At 40.7% G+C, this 16,351-nt stretch overlaps 1 protein-coding gene across 1 annotated transcript in view; it reads right to left on the reverse strand.

The window, feature by feature from the left end:
- Positions 1–1,679: 1,679 nt before the first annotated feature.
- Positions 1,680–16,351, reverse strand: part of SCIN (scinderin) — a 51,369-nt gene continuing 36,697 nt past the window's right edge. The window contains exons 6-16 of the mRNA XM_054192800.1: positions 15,178–15,310; positions 13,356–13,444; positions 12,929–13,144; positions 11,599–11,720; positions 11,324–11,414; positions 8,711–8,881; positions 8,207–8,384; positions 7,600–7,721; positions 5,777–5,854; positions 4,405–4,465; positions 1,680–3,450 (exon numbers count right to left, since the gene is read on the reverse strand). Of these exons, the coding sequence (XP_054048775.1) occupies positions 3,317–3,450; positions 4,405–4,465; positions 5,777–5,854; positions 7,600–7,721; positions 8,207–8,384; positions 8,711–8,881; positions 11,324–11,414; positions 11,599–11,720; positions 12,929–13,144; positions 13,356–13,444; positions 15,178–15,310 (1,395 nt within the window). The 3' untranslated portion in view covers positions 1,680–3,316. The remainder of the gene's footprint in view (positions 3,451–4,404; positions 4,466–5,776; positions 5,855–7,599; positions 7,722–8,206; positions 8,385–8,710; positions 8,882–11,323; positions 11,415–11,598; positions 11,721–12,928; positions 13,145–13,355; positions 13,445–15,177; positions 15,311–16,351) is intronic.

The raw sequence follows: 16,351 nt of genomic DNA on the forward strand, positions 1-16,351 counted from the left end.
ACAACAAGATCGCAAGATTTCTAACAGTTGTTCCAGTAGCCTGTAGAGGTGCCTGAGCACGCATCCTGTTGTAGTCCAGTGAGCAATATATTTGCTTTATGATTCTTTAGTTCTTCTCTGAGGGTTAGTACCATGATCTCACTGTCTGCCATCTTTATGATTTTCTTCTTATTGCCCATGTGAATCTGAACTGGGGAGAGATCAAACTGTTCAATTGAATTTAGCTGCATTTAACACTCATTTACAGGAGATCTGATGCTATAGACCACCATGTGCTATGGTCAAAATGGGTATTTAGAGCAGCGATTCCGGAGGCTGGCTCCTCTCCTGCATACAATCTGTAGTTATAGTCTAATATTATGGTATTTTATGTAAACTAGCAATACTGTGTATAGTATTATGATGTCCTATTGGCTCTAAGGATTCCTAACGTTATCTTTCTGTTGCAATGAAATTCTATAAAACAAAGATGAAAAATGATGCTGTATTTACAACCAATAGAACATATGACTACTTGCTGTTTGGTAGCATAATGAAACTGCTAAGTCAGGGTCTAATTTTGCCATAACGAATAGACTGAAAATACTATTACTATTTGATAATAACGCAAGATATAGCTTCTTGACTGAACTTGACTGTGCTGCAAACATCTGCATATTTTTTTCTATTCTGAAAATAAGGCAGATGGGTTTGGTACGCGTATTCATAGTTATGTGCTTAAATATTTTCTTGAAAACAGCCTAATGTTTAATATTTCCAAGCACTTACAGTCCATCCTGTCTGTCCTCCCTCCCTCTCTCTCTTCTTCAGAGAGAGAAAGAAATACGTCTTTGTGCGTACTGCACATATACTTATGAAAAATAAACTTCCTCGCTAGCAAGTAAACCCAAGAACAATGTTGCTAGCAGCTGTCGTGCTTATAAAGCCCAGTTGAGAACACTGCTCAGTTATGAGCTCTCAATGCTCTTCTCAACATCAGAAATCAACGTGCCAGGACAATGTATTGTAAACCCAAATGCCCGGGCCAGGAGACCACAAAAGCTCCTCTGTCTTCTGCGAGGGAACTGAAAAGAAGCTTTCATAGCGCTGCAGAATACGCTTGTAGACTGTGCCGCGTTCATAGCCCTCAGCGTTCTGGAAGATGTTTATGTACAAGGAGGGCAAATCTTGTCTAATCCTTGGTTAAGAAGCTACTATAACTGTTATTTTTAAAAATGAGAAGAATCATATGTATGTGTCAAAGACAACCACCAGATAATTACAGGCTGCTCAATGGCTGGATGAAGTGCAGTAGCTCAGGGACTGCAAAGGTCTTTGTGCTCCTTCCAGCAGGAGAAGGACATGTTACCTACCCTCACAAATAAAAAGCAAGACCTATCCTTTAAAAGCATACACCTATTTCCTCCTGCTTTATAAAAGAGTGATTTCTATAGTAAATCATTTTTGCAAGCAGGGAGTTACAAAGCCAAAGATTTTGATAACGACAATGGTAGTTGTTCTTAAAGGTGAAATCATAAGCTAATAAGCACCCAGTTCTTCAGTTTTCACTTAGGTTTGCAACTTTAAGGTTGTTGGGAAGCGTTAGCTCTCCTTTGGGTAAAATGGCACCAAAGTAATAAAAAACCCCAGTCTTCTCATTGCATTGTCCATCTGAAAAGGAAGGTATGCAGTGGGTCTTTTAGGACGTTTTGCTAGACATCAGTGGAAGCACTGAGCAACGGTATGTCAGAGAGAGGAAGATCAGCTCGGCATACAGACTACTGGTTTTTGTAATTTTATTTTAAATGAAATTGCATTCAGATACAGCCCAGATATATTAGCAGAGATTTAAACAAATGTTTAAAGCTAACAGACTCCCGTAATTAATCTCTTAGCTTCACAGTTCTTTTGTCATTGATATGGATTATGAGCTCAGACTAAGTTCACTCTTTTGCATTACTCAGATTCAAAATCGCAAACGTGTTAAAAAAATACAAAAATGTCTAAAATTTCGCTTTCCAACCTAACTTCTAAGAATAATGGAACAGTCGAAATGCCTTCATTAAAAAGCCATGTTGAGATGAATTACAGCTGTACAAATTGTGTTTTAAAACAAGCATTATAGGATAATTGTTCAAAGCAGCGCTAAAGATTTGAAGCAGATTTTCCCACTGCCCTTACGTAGACTTTTCTGGCTAAGCTACAAATAAAAAACACTTTCAAAATGTACTCTTATATTCACCAGAATAAAAAAAATCCCAAATAACTATGTCTGAGAGAAAAGAGAAGGCCATATTCTACAGTGCGTACTCACACTCCCAAATTCTCAGGATGTGGAATGCTACTGATACAAGGGGTTTCCTTGCGCTTGACGTACTTGATATTTGACTAAGACCTGCATAGAAAATGAGTAGAAACACGTCCTGCAGCTGACAAGGTGAGCAGTCCACATGCTGGAAAAGAATTGAGTACCGCTGAGTAAGGCAACCGAGACAAAGCATGGCTTAAGTGCCATGTGGTTAAGGCAGAGTTAAGTATTTTTGAAGCTGTTACTTCTTCTGCTTCCACTTAAAAGCACTAGTGCACTAGAATGTGTCTAAGAGCTTTGGTTAAAAAGACCTGGAGCTGGAGGCTGGTTCACAGAGATAAATCTAAAGAAATCCGTTACAATGAGCTAGACAGTCCCTCAAAAAAAACCATATTCTTAAAACTCTACAGTCCTAAGCTCCAAATGCATGTACTAAGAAGACAAACATGTTAAGCACAGCTTTCTCAAAATGCCCATCCCTTACTTGCCCCCTGCAAGACACAGATCCCACTCTGCATCAGGGATCATCTGAAACTGTACATGAGTGAGTGTGGCAATATTTTGGCCTAGTAAGTAAATCATATCCTGTCCTACCCTCGCAACAGATGTAAAATTAGTCCTTTACCAGGTCAAATTCTGCACAGTATTATGCTGACCTTAATCTAAAGGAATTTCTTTGGCATTAGTTTGGATTTTTAATTGAATGCAGAATTTGGCCCATTTTAATACATTAAAATAAACTGATGCACAGCTTCTGTTTGAAGAATCAATAGATTAAGCGAAGTATTGGCAGCACTTCCCATATTTACTACATGAAAAGGCCCGCTCACCCTATTTGACCAGTTTATGATTATCATTTATCCTTTCCAGTGCTAAGAATTTCTAGGTTATTCTCAAAAATATATCAAACCTTGGGAAACTGTAACAACAGATGCATCATATTGTTGCATAAGCTTATGCTTAAAAATACTAGGAAGTAGCTGGGCTCTGATCATTCTTTGGCTTGAAGCTGAAGCCTCCTTGGATTAATCAGTTCTTCCATTTGTTGGAGTCCCAAGCCAGGAACCAGCCTGTGAATGTCGGGGGTTCGTGCCCCTGCTTCACGATTACAATGGGGGTCCCCTTATCTCTGCCGGAAGGATCCGTTTCAATATAGCGTTTGGCTGAAACCAGAAAGGAAATAAAACATGTAATATATTAGTTCATTCCTTTGGTATAAAAAATACATTAAAAGCCCCAGTGAAAGAGCCCAGGGCTACTATAATACAGTATTCAATTAAATTATTTCAAAGGCAATGAAATGATCAGGTAGTTGCTGATTTCTCCCAGCTGCCAGTGAAAGAATTTTCCACGAGGTTAAAAGAGAGGGATTGTTTCTCTCATCAGTTCATTCCACACAGCTGGGTTTGGCTCTTGAACAGGAGGAAGCATTTGCTGGTGCTGTGCAAAGGGACAAGCTTCATTCCCATTTTTCCCATGTAAAAGACAGTATAGTTGCCCTTGAGACCACAATGTGACATCAGTACACATCGGAAATGCAGCTAGGTAAAATCCTAGCTGATCTAGGGCCACTCCTGCAAGCATTTTTAGCAAAAACTTTGTCAGAACGGCTCAGCTATGTGAACTCACACCAGAGATTACGTGAATTTTCAAGAAGGTGCACTCCATGTAGGTTGTCTTGTTTTGTTCTGCAATTGGAATTTCCTCCTCCAAATTTAACTCAGTGAAGGGTGTCAGTGTAAGGACTTGAGGATTTCTTGGCATTCCTTTGACTATATACATTAGCGTGGGGTGCAGCTCAGAAGGTATCTCCTTTTAAATTCCACCTCTTTTGAGTGCAGTTTTTTTTCACAGAGCTCTCCTATATGCTCCTTAAAAAGCTCTGCAGCCTGGTTGAATAATTTTACTCTTCATAAATTTAGAGATAAGAAAGATACAATGAGCTTTAAATCACATTTAAAGGAGAAAATAATCTTCAGGATTAAATCCCTGATAAGTTCAACAACCCTTTTAGACACTGTAAACATAACTAGATTTCTTCTATATCATCTTTTTTACTTCTTTAATTACTGTTGACGCTATTCCTCTTAGAATTCTGCCAAATCGATTTGATTTACCAGATTTAATGGATTCCCGTCGCTCAGTTTCATTAGCTTCCTTCCCAATCCAGACAAAAACCTGCAAACAGAGGTGAGAAAGATTTAGCTCCCATGCTTTTATAAGGATGTTGTGTACAGCAGGTAAAATACAAAATAGTTAATTCCACTAGGAGAAAGAATACACACTATGAAAAGACTGCAGACATGCACAGCTCTCTCAAACCAGAACTGATGATTTTTATTTTTTCCCTTGCAAGAGACTGTAGCTCTATCCTCTGAAATCTCACCGCTCTCGTGACACTGGAAGGCCAAACCTTTACGCGCTCTGATGAAAGGAACTCAAATTACCTTTTGAATGGATATCTTTTACAAGTTACCGTGGAAATTGCTCTTTAGGTGCAGGTAAAGACACTGATCAGGAGCTGTCTCCAGTTTGAGCTCTGCGTGTGCATCAACACTTGTGCCCTGTGACTGATGCTACCCAGGGTAATGGCTGGAGAAGCCACTGAATAACCCAATATCCAGAGCCTTGATCTGCAATCCCCACTCTTTCTTTTCTCTCAAGGATCTTCTTGGAAACCAGTTACATTTCCCAAGGCTTCTTTCCTTCTTACCTGAGTCCATATGTCACAACCGCTTTCCACCCACCTTCCCCCATCACTCCTTCCCACACGGACCTTGGACGTTCCTTTTCATTTCCAAAAACCTCAGCCTTCTTTCCTTTAGAGTTAGGCTGAAGAAGGCAAGTAAAACATGTGATCTGTGGCCTCCTCCCCCTTTCCCTCCAAGGGAAGAGGAAGGGTAGAGAGATATTCTGTGAGAAACAGATGCACCCTCCACACCTGCAGTAAGTTTGCCTGTCATCCAAAAAGCTTTCAACGTTTTCAGTTTTTGGTGAACCTGGGAAAATGACGGAGGTTGTTTCTGTCACCCTCCACCCAGTTCTTCTGAAAAAATATCTGTGTATGAGTCTAGTATTTGTCCTCTTCTCTAGGAAGAATTTTTATGGGTGCTGCTGTTACATGGATTTTGTGGCTTCTGAATACCTTTTATGGAATAAATGTTTGGGGTTTTTTTAATTAATAAATTTTAGTGATAAATTCAAGAACATTATTGAGAGCCTTTCAGAACACTGCTGGGGCTTTTATCGTGCAACCTCCATTGGTTTTAATGGGAAGTGCCTGCTGTTGTCTCACATTATGCTTGGAAATTCAATCATGTAGCACACCATATAGCTCAAAAAATATAGCTCCCTCTGGTATAATTTAATGAAAACAAAACCTCTTCCATTCTCACAAAGATGATTTTTCCCTCCCATCTTATGATCTAAGTGATTTAGAATAAATTATTTTTGTTACCACAAAAAGCAGTGGTCAAGTACACAGGTTACCTGTTCCCAAGCATCCAGCAACATGACATCATCTTCAGCCAAATCATCCTGAGTGAATTCTCCCGGGACCTCCTCAATCTAAAAAAGGGATATTATGTTATTTTCTTTTTTTTTTTTTTAGTTTTTTCAATTATTTCTTAAGATATTCTGATTTTGGACAGACCAAATATGTTTTAAAAAGAGACAAGTCTAGAAGGTGGTGTGCAATTCTTTTTGCTCCTAAAGGATCAAGGTCCAAACTGATTTGATGAATGTGTCAAGGGTCTTTCACTAAAGGAAACAAATCACATGTCCTATAAAATCAGCTCTCAGTTTGTCAGAATTGCTAGGACATCCTCAGGAGAGGCAGAGGCTTACATTGTAATTGTGACTATTGTAAGTTGGGACTGAGGTCTGCCAGAAGAAAGGCACAGGGAAATTTCCAGAGAGCATGTTGTACCAAGCAAGCTAAATCAAGCAGCTGATATCAGTTGATATATCCACACAGGTTACACTCATTGATAAGGAAAAGAAACTGCTTTGGTTTGCAGTGGGTGAGCTCAGTGATGAAATACACACCCAAGCAAGCTTTCCAGTCACCTGACAATGGGACGTTACAGTTGACGAAGCCATTGAGGATTAGTCCCCAAAGGAAAGGCAGACTGCTTGCTTCTTCCAAGGATGTGCAGGCAGATAGGAAAGGATATCAGATAATCTTATTGTCTATGAGAAGGAGAGGTAATAAGGTATACAGTGGTCAGCCCTCTACTTTTATAGGACTATCAAGGGTTTGGCTAAGCTTGGTCATGTAGGAGTGCTAAAGGAGTGCTAAGCAGACATTGCAAAAGATACTCCTTTCCCCACCCTTTGTTATGGTGGCCAGAAGGTCAGAGTGATCTGACCCACTTCTTCTGGTGAGCTCTAACAGTGGTGATTCTGTTACTAGAGAAATGCTACAGATAAGAGGGGATTTCACAGAATTTGGAGGGAATTTAAAACAAAAACCAAACAAGTGCATAGCTCCCAGCAGACTATTATGGGAGAGGCTGGTTCCTATAACTGTATTTCACAGCAGTGTTTTAGAAGCTTGTTAGAAGAATACCCTTTACTTCTCTCATAGGATTTTAAAGTCCTTATTAAAGGATCTTATTTGTTTTATCTGTCTCCAAATGAGCGGGCTGTGCCTCAAGGAGACTGCAGAGATGGTAGCCAACTATGTCCCCTACCTAAAAATTAGTGCACCCTTGCCAAACGGTGACACAGTGTTGCCCTCCCAGAAAACAGTAAGTAATTAAGCCTGAATCACAGGCTTAATACCCAGTGCACAGGTCTGGGTATTTCTGCTAAGGAAATAAGTCTTCCTACCTCCTTGAGCACGAGCCAATACCTTAGAGGTATAATTACATGTCTTAAATCTCTATGGAAAATTTCAGGCTGATAGGGATTTTTGGCAAGGGACATTTCTTTTCCTCACCACCCCTATCAAACACGAAAGGAGCAAGGCACTGACCTGCACTTTCTCAGCAAAATGATAGCAGTCTGGCAATGCTCTGCAAGAACACAATTGCTTTTGACTGGGCAAACACCTTATCTTTTTGCATCTGCAAGCCTCTAGTCCCAGGCTGGAGCAGGCTCTGCGTGTAAACTTCTGCAGTATTAATTCTTCTGTCCATCTTTTGCATTTGGAATTATATAAAGCACCAAACCTCAGCTCTCTAGCTCTCGCCAAGCACGGCTAACTAAGCCAGATCCCCAAATTCACTTAACGTCTGCTGATTCCCAAGGCAAAATATACCAGAAACTATATAATTAAACAGAGGGGAAAGTATCCCTCATATACTCACAATAAATCTGCCAGTCTTATTAGAACAACCATACAGGCGAGGGGGATGATCTTCAGCCTTTGTCAAGAGTTGTGATGAAGTCTGATATTTTTTTTTACCTCCAAGCGCTTTCCAGAATTCCTCTGAAATACACAATATATAATTTATTCACCAGTGGATTTAACATTTGATGTTTTAGCTTGTTAGATACTGTTTCAAGAATCCCCAAACAATATCTTCTTTGCTGTCTCAAAGATGGGTGCGTTTTCTTACAGTTCTTCCTGCAGCTTGTCAAAATAACAATAAAGATATCACTTGCAGACTTAGACAGGGCGATGCACTGTCTTTCCCCCCTCCTAGGCACTCATGATAAAGAAAGGACCGCATTCTTCTGCAGCTCCTGCTACTGACTCGTCCTACAGACTTGCAGGGCATCGCACTGCGTGTGTATCAGCCAGTTCTGGATAGATCTCCATGGTAAAATGTCACCTTGGATTTTCAAAGAGAGAGAGTGAGCATATGCATCTGCCTACAACATATATGATCACGAAACCCCCGCAGGCTGTGTTTCCATGCAGTGCTGTGTGTTCTCAGTTGCCTATTAGCAACCACATGGCTTCATACTAACCTGGTTCCTGGCCTTCATTAATCTTAGCAGTCTGGCACTTAAGAACACTGGCAATGTATTGAGCTCCTTGTTCCTCTTCTTTGTTTGCTCCTTTTCCTACCCAGGTGTAGCCAGAGTTGTTTGGCAGTTTCAGAACAAAGACATCATTGGAGTTCAGTGACATTGCATCAACATCAACCTAGATCGAGAAGGAAATTGTATTATTCTTCGTATTTGCAAATAATGTGGTCACTATTTTGCATTTGGCAGTAGGAAAGACTATTTCATGTGGGTTGCTGACTTCTCGTCTGTTCTTTGTCAGGTGACAGTGTTAGCTATGCATTTTGTTAGAGTCTGAAACATGGTTGTAGCCAGTTATGGCATATTCCCTTTGATTTATTAGATGGGTTGGTCACCTAGAGCAGTGATTTGATTTGGAGTTCTGTGTTCCTACCACACTATGCAAAAGGATTAGTTGGAGAGGCTCGTGGCAGCTATGGCATGTTCCATAGCAAGTGACCTTACCTCTGCAATCCTGGTAATGGCTGCTAGGTTCCTGCGGACTTGGAAGAGTCGCGTGGATGGAGCAGGTTTCTGACCTTCCTTCTTGGATGTCCCATCCTTGTAAACAATAAGTGGTTTGTTTTTGAACAAGCTCAGTAAATGTGCAGGCTCTTTGCCTTGGCTGACTCGGATCTGTACATACGTAAAGAAATGCAATAAAGGAAACAAAAGGAAAGAGGTAGTTATTTTTGGTCTTTGTTGAATGGCATAGGGGAAGTTAGCCAATAATGTTAAGTATGTTAGCAAGAAAGAGAAGTGGCAAGCTGAGAAGATCTAAAAATATAGTTCCAGACACATTGAAGTTAGAGCATTTGTGAGTTTTTTTTGTCAATCATGCTGACACAAAGACAAGACTCAAACTTCTAACATAACGTTTAGCTGATTAAAATGGCTGCTATTTACTGTAATAAGAAAATTACTCTTTTTCAAAAGAACTGTCATTTCATAGAGTTTTATAGAGTGACTTAATTCCCCTGAAAAACTATCTTGGAAGTTTAGGTGCCCTGTGTTTAAGCAGAAGAGAATAGTTATTCATCCTGTTCATTATTTCTATGTGTATTTTATCTGCAAGAAGCTGAAAAAGATGAGCGTAAATTTACCTTGCAGAGGGTAACATGGATGACAAAAATTAACTTCCATTACAGATGCAAAAAATGTTATTGCAATCTCAGAAAAACACTGAGCTATGAAGAACGACTATTTTTAGGTTAACACATGATGAAAGTTATTTGCATACAACTGTTTATTCTTCCTTTATAACAACACCACATGCCAAGGCAGAGGGCTGTGAATCCCGGCCTTTCACTCCCGGAAAGAAAGGGGGAAGAAAAAGGGACTGAGGCATGCTGTGTACCCAGCAGAGGATGAGAAGTGGGGAGCCCCAGCCCTTTGGCCCTGCCCGGTGAGGCTGGGGGCAGCGAGGAGCCGGGGCCCAGGAGGGGCGGCTGCAGCCGGGCAGCCCAGGGTGGCCAGCAGTGGTCGGTCTGGGGCCCGTGCTTTTGCTTGTCTCACCGCTGGATAGACTGGTACAGTCGCCTGATAAGGATACCCTAGGACACGCATACTTGTAAGAGCCAAACTGCGTCAGGGTTTTACAAATACCAAAAAAAACCCAAAACCAAATCCACAAAAAAAACAAACGCGGAAAAAAACCCCACCACAACCTGCTGAGGGAAACATATTCCTGCAAAACAAATAGAGGAACCACTTTTTAACAGTCATTTGTACTGTAGTGCCATCTAGTGCCCACAAAATAGTACATTTAAACCTTTCAAATAACGCTAATACAAACGTTAAGCACAGGTAATATATTCTAGGTAGCTACATGCATACAAATGTACACATATATATGTATGTGTGTATATATACATACATATATATACACATATATATGCGCTAAAAGTACTTTTAAGTATCATGTCCATCACAGTAAGATGGATCACCTTCAGCTTTAATAAAAAAGCTTGTAAAGCACATTGTTATTGCAGTTCTCAGTAGTAATAGTATTGGCCTTAGGTACGACGCAAGACCATATTGTGCTGAACTTGGTCCAAATATAGAACAGGTGTTAGGAATATTTCAAGGAGTAATGACCTAATCCTTCCTTAATATGATTTCAATCATAAATCATAACTGATTAATAGCTGAAAGTGTGGTCTGCCATCTGAATTAACTGTACCTTTGTGGGTGGGGGAAGCCCTTTACTTTCGTAATTAAGGAATGGGAAGCACGGAATTATCTCCCGCTGCCTAGAAAAATCTCTGCCTGTCCCTAGTCATCCTCCAGCTTTAGCCTTTCTGTGAAAAGAAGAGACCTCTCACCTCTCCACCTACCCACCACTCCTCAGTAGTGATGAAAGGAGAGCACACACCCTCGTCATGCTAGGACCGGCTTATCTCCTCACACCTTTTAGCTGCCAATGTCCTGCGCCTTGCCTTGCACATCCCATTTCTGCAAGTGAGGATGTGCATCCTGCTGTCACGGAGCTGCAAGCACTACGTGATGGGAAAACCCAGGTTATGTTCCTCACTAAGGCAAGGACAAGCCAGACCCTGTGGCCCACAGTTCCAGCAGGCTCTCCCGTTCTGGCTGTTGTGTGGCCTTCATGTCTCCCAGGTTTGGCCCTCTAAACGTAAGGTGTCTTGTCTGGGCTAAACATCACAGCTTCCTCTGTAATCAAAAAGAGACGGGGGAGCTCACACAGGGCTATCGCTCTGTCAGACACCTGCTTCAGAGTGAGTTGCCCTGGGAGGATCTTATCTTTCGGCCTCCGCTGACGCGAGTCTGTAAGGCTAGGCAGGACTAAAACCTAATTTTTAGGTGGTGAAATTCGGAGGAAAGAAAAGGCAGTTTTAGGTTGTCTTATATCTGTGTTCTTTTGGACATCTGCATTCAGGAAGGACGATTCAAATGGGAAATCTCTGGTAACTTTAAAAGGAGCCCATGGTGCTTGGCTCGATACGGACCATGTGCATTTGATATTCCCAGTCTTCAAATGCTACCTCCTCCTTTCAGCTCTCATTGACATTTGCATATATTGCATGCTCTGTTGAATTTTATCAGAAAGACACTAACCTGCACGGCCTGATCGTTCAATAACCGATCCAGCTGAACAGTCAGAAATGCAGACGCAGTCAGTTCATCTTTTGTACTATGGGCTCCCTGCCTGAGGAAGACAAGGAGAAAGACAATGGTTAAGTCCAGTTTCAAAATGATCCAGAGCTTACACTGCATGACAAAGGCACAGTAAACAACCTTGCATTTACATGTGGTTCTACTCAAAAGGACATAATATCAGCATAAAATAATAGCCACATGCTGGAGGTCTGTGCAAAGCCGACCACATATACCATGTATAGATGATCTGCCCTTTAGGGTAGGTGTAGAGGATAATGTAGCAGTCACCACCGTAGAACTGTCCGTAGGTCTCGGGTTCCACAGGAACTCTGCCGCTGCTTTCCACACGCCAGATCTGGAAAAACAGAGAAATCACTGGATAATGTTGAACTTCATCCTGACACTCCTCAAGAAACAATTTACTGTGTCATCCCTTGAGTGACCATTGTTTCTGTTCCCAAGTGTTGTGGAATAAAACTAGGAAGGATTCTTTATGAAGTAGATAGATACACCCTGCGCCCACTGAATGAATGAATAACGACCATCAACAAGCCATTCCAGTACACTTTTCTTTGTCTTGATGCTTTAATGACACATGCTCACTTCATAATGCTATGTTGAGCTTACTTTCTTAACGTCTTAAGATGACGATACGACACGAATGGCACAACATTATGATTCATCACAGAACTATCATATCATTTGGGAGAGGCACACTGCAGTCAGATAACACACTGTTAGGCAGATTTCTTCCTATTTGATTCACTACAGCCCAGTTCAGTTAACAACTGCTCCCCAGAAACATGTTGCTAAAATTATACAGCAAAAAATGCTTCGGATCTAAGCTGCTTTGGCACAAGCCTATGGACTATGGACCGTCCCAAGTATGAGGTTAGAAACCCAGAAAGTACACCAGTGAGACTGTAGGTATTTATCCCTCCTTTGTCTTCCAGAATCACAACTTGCAGACCTGCATTCAACAGGCTGTGTCGGTACAATGCCAAACCAGCCCTGTGTAGTCCAAAGATTTTCCTGCAGTGGGATATGGATATATCTAGAAAGACTGTACAGTTAGTCATCTTTTTCTCCTCAAATCCAGGCTACCTGGGAGATACACTAGGGACAAAAAAGGTTCCTCTAGAAAGCAGACTGGCTACATACATAAAGACACAGAATTAATTCCTGACTCCAAGGGCAGGTTTTCCCATTCCAGATTTCAAGCTGATGTGAAGCTTTTCTTTAGGCTAAGGAGCATATTCAAAGTATATCTTTAAAAGGTACTGTGTAAAAGGGGTAATTTTTCAGCTGTTTGATTTCTACTGGTGACTGGTACAACATCTTTCATAAGCACCAAAAAACCACGACCCAGCATACAGCTGACAAAGAGATTCACTTTCCACTTCAAAGTACCTTTTCCAGTGGTAAAAGTAACGCTGCCACTAATGTAGTATTACTCTACACAGCAGTTTAAATTGCAAAACATAGAGTAGCAGCTTATCCTGTTACAAGTGACAGAAAAGAATTAGGTAGGTGGGATATAATCTATTAAAATACAAAAATTACCTCTACTTTCCCTGAACCGTCATCTACCATGTTATGCTGGGCAGCCATTTGTGGAGACTCATGTAACTTGGTAGCATCAAATTCAATCTGCTCAATTTTAGCCACTCTCTCTGTGACATATACTTTGCCGAAGCCATCACTTTGATCTTTATCCTTCCAGTCTTTGAAAAATTGTTTGAAAATTGGCGTTTCACCTCCTTCGGGAAGGACTTGAATCTGAAATGAAACAAGCCACCACATGAGGTGGAAGGAAAAGAAAACTGATAAAGTTATTAAAATAAAAACTTTTCTCAATTATTTCTTAGTGAGACATTGCCCTTATTGTCTTATAAGCCCTTAATTTTTTAAAATTTTTTTTGCTGATTCAAAAACAAAGCCCTTAACAGAACTAATGTTCTCCTGGTATCATCTTATAAATAGACCACACCTGTGTGTTGGCAGGATAATTCATCTGCTGTATGAATTGTTCAGCATTCTTCATGGCAGCTTTTCTCTCTTGTGGGTTAGCATCTTTGCCTGGTTAAAACAGAAGGATAACAATACATGGGAAAGGGCAATGAGCTCACAGAGCCTGCAAAAACAAGATGTCCTTGAGCCAGGTTCTCCTCAACATTGGTCTTGCCTCAGCCTTGAACAAACACAAATGCTGGACATAGCACAGCAATAAGGTGCACACAAAGTTTAAGGCAGGGGAGAGGAGAGGAGGGGAGGGGAGGGGAGAGGGAGAAAAAAGGGGGCATTGATTTTTGCTTAGTATGCGCATTTCTATCAAAAAATGCTGTTCATAATATCTGCTTGGTTCAAGGTACAAGAAGCACCCTGGCTCTTTTCTCTGAATCTTCTCTTACTGGGCTGGTAAATAAAACTGTTGTCCAGAACTGCCTTCACTTCTTCAAGCAGTGTCACAGTCCAAGTAAAAGAAATTCCCATTTCATCTGGCTGGGCTGTGGAATTTACCACCACCCTTCCCCACCCACTGCTCCTTGTTCAGCAGTGCTCAGTGTTCGACATCTCTGAAAGTCTCTGTGGGATGATATTGGATGTCAGGTCTGTGTCCCAGCTGGCTGCAAATGACTATACTCCAAACACCTCTTAATCTAATAAGATGCTCTGATAAGCTATTAATTGTATTCCGTTTTGAATGAGACTATTAACGAAGTAATTCACACTCAGCTTAGTGGTCTGAACATTTCCAGCAGAGATGATAACTGCAGCCTCCCATTGCAAGGGTGAGACTCACAGATTAATGGTTTTTTTTCCACACATTATTGTTACCAACAGTAGGAAAGTCAGGATGCACAGAGGAGCACATAGGACCACATTCAAAGGTTCTAAATAGTATTTTATTTGTTTTATACCTGATCCTGTTGGCTTGATTCTGCTAGGAGCTGGCAGGTAGAGAATGAAAACCAGGAATCAGGGGGTCAGGTAGACCTAGACCTTAGGCAATCTGAGCACAGTGCTCCCAAAAATGCTCTCTTTTAACAGATTTTTCCCTACCCGCAAATTAAGTTTTCAAGCAAAATGCTTACAATGTTTCCCAGACTGACTTCAGCAGTTTGACAACTGCACTGATTAATTATTTGCTATTGCACATGGTAAAAAGAAATGCAAATGCCACAGAATAATTAATACACTGCCTCAGACAAGAAAGCACTCAGCACTGGATGCAATGGCAGCAGAACAATCCAGCTACAAGGTGTCCAGGCCTAATTCCCCAGTAGTGATATTCCCCTGGGAAATGTTCAGTCATCCTGCAAGCACTGATGATACCACAGAGAAGTATTCACAAAAAAAAAAAAAAAGAAGTGCCAAAGTATTTGTGATCTTATGCTTTTAGTTGATGCCTGGCTCACTCACCTTTCAGTTTCACACTTCTGTGGAGTAATGTATAGAAATATAATATCTACCCATTATCAAACCTCCAGAGTCCGGATTTTGTCCCAGAAGATAGTGATTTGATGTCAATATACAAAACTTGTAGGATTCTTTGTGTTTGCTCTATAATTGCGTTTAAGCACCCAGGCTTACAGATGCCTCAAAAATAGACATGGTCCATAGACAGGACTTGGTCTTGAGGCCTTACTCACATGAGCAATCCTTGTCCATTGACCGCACCAAGGAAGATCTGTCTGCAGGGTTCTGTGTCCAGCCAGCATTAAATTCTCGCTAGTGTCCCAAGGGTGTTGTGTGAACTCCTTAGATATGTCTGTGTAGCTTCTGCATTTGCAACAGAAGTGATCTCTTACCTTTCCACACAAAGATCTTCCTTGCAGCACCGTTGTCCAAAATGAAGCACTCCTCAGACAAAAGCATAGCCATGGAGAAGGGGTTTTCCTCTGCTACCACAGACACCTTCATGGATCCACTTGCATCTGACACCTAAGAAAGCAATCATTTCAAATTTAGATCAACTCTGCCTTTTATAACCAAATTCATTTCTGCTCCCAATATTACTAAAAAAGTCAGTCGCCATTCCTATATAAACGGCTGTATAAAACTTGCGTGCTGCTGGAAAGTAAGGTAGGCTAACGATTACTTTTTTTGTTTCATTTCATTTAACATCCAATAGAGGGAGATGTAGTGTTAATTTTAGTGAGGTTTTTGGACCCCTGTCTCACAACTTCTTAAAATAAATCCATTTCTTTTCCACTTTCAATTCAACTGCTCATGCACTGAACACCTCACAGTTAAAAAAATCTGTATTTTCTTCAGCCCCTCCTATACAGTCAGCCGAACTGGCGGAGTCCCTAGGTGTCATCTTCTGCTACCAAGCAACCCTCACTGAAGCCAAAGGTATACATATATGCTGAACAAGAGCATTTGAAATTATAATAAAATAGTCCTACACTTAGATTAACAAGTGAAATACCTACATTTGTAACCTACAGTTCTTTAATTGGAAACTGTAATATAAGACCTATTGGATAATCTCCTATGTAACCTCTGCCACCACTGTACGTTCATGGAGACCTTTAAAACCTTTTAAAATCCACTCCTGCATGGCTGAAGAGACCAGTTATTACTACTGAAAATAAGTTATTCCTATTGTAATAACTTTTCTGGCAATCTTTATTTCCTTTCACAATTAAATATTAATTTTAAATACACCATTATATCTTATATTGTGTATTATGGAAGCAGAAGATGGAAATCACCACTGCATACAACAAATACAAATCAACCATTATACCTATTGTGAAGCCTCACCGTAGACCTGTCTCTTGACTTTGACACTCGCCATTATATTGCAGCAATTTAAGTTTAGCTAACAGAGCTCTGGTAGTAGAACCCATGTACTTAGAGGAATTTATTAGATATCCACAGAATTTTCTGAGAGTTCTTAGGATTCCAAAACTCACTGGAAGCACTTTTCTCTTCTCTAGTATTGTCTTACTACAATGGTCCTGATCATACCCGCAG

The sequence above is a fragment of the Rissa tridactyla genome, chromosome 2 (genome assembly GCF_028500815.1).
Source record: "Rissa tridactyla isolate bRisTri1 chromosome 2, bRisTri1.patW.cur.20221130, whole genome shotgun sequence".
NCBI lineage: Eukaryota > Metazoa > Chordata > Aves > Charadriiformes > Laridae > Rissa > Rissa tridactyla.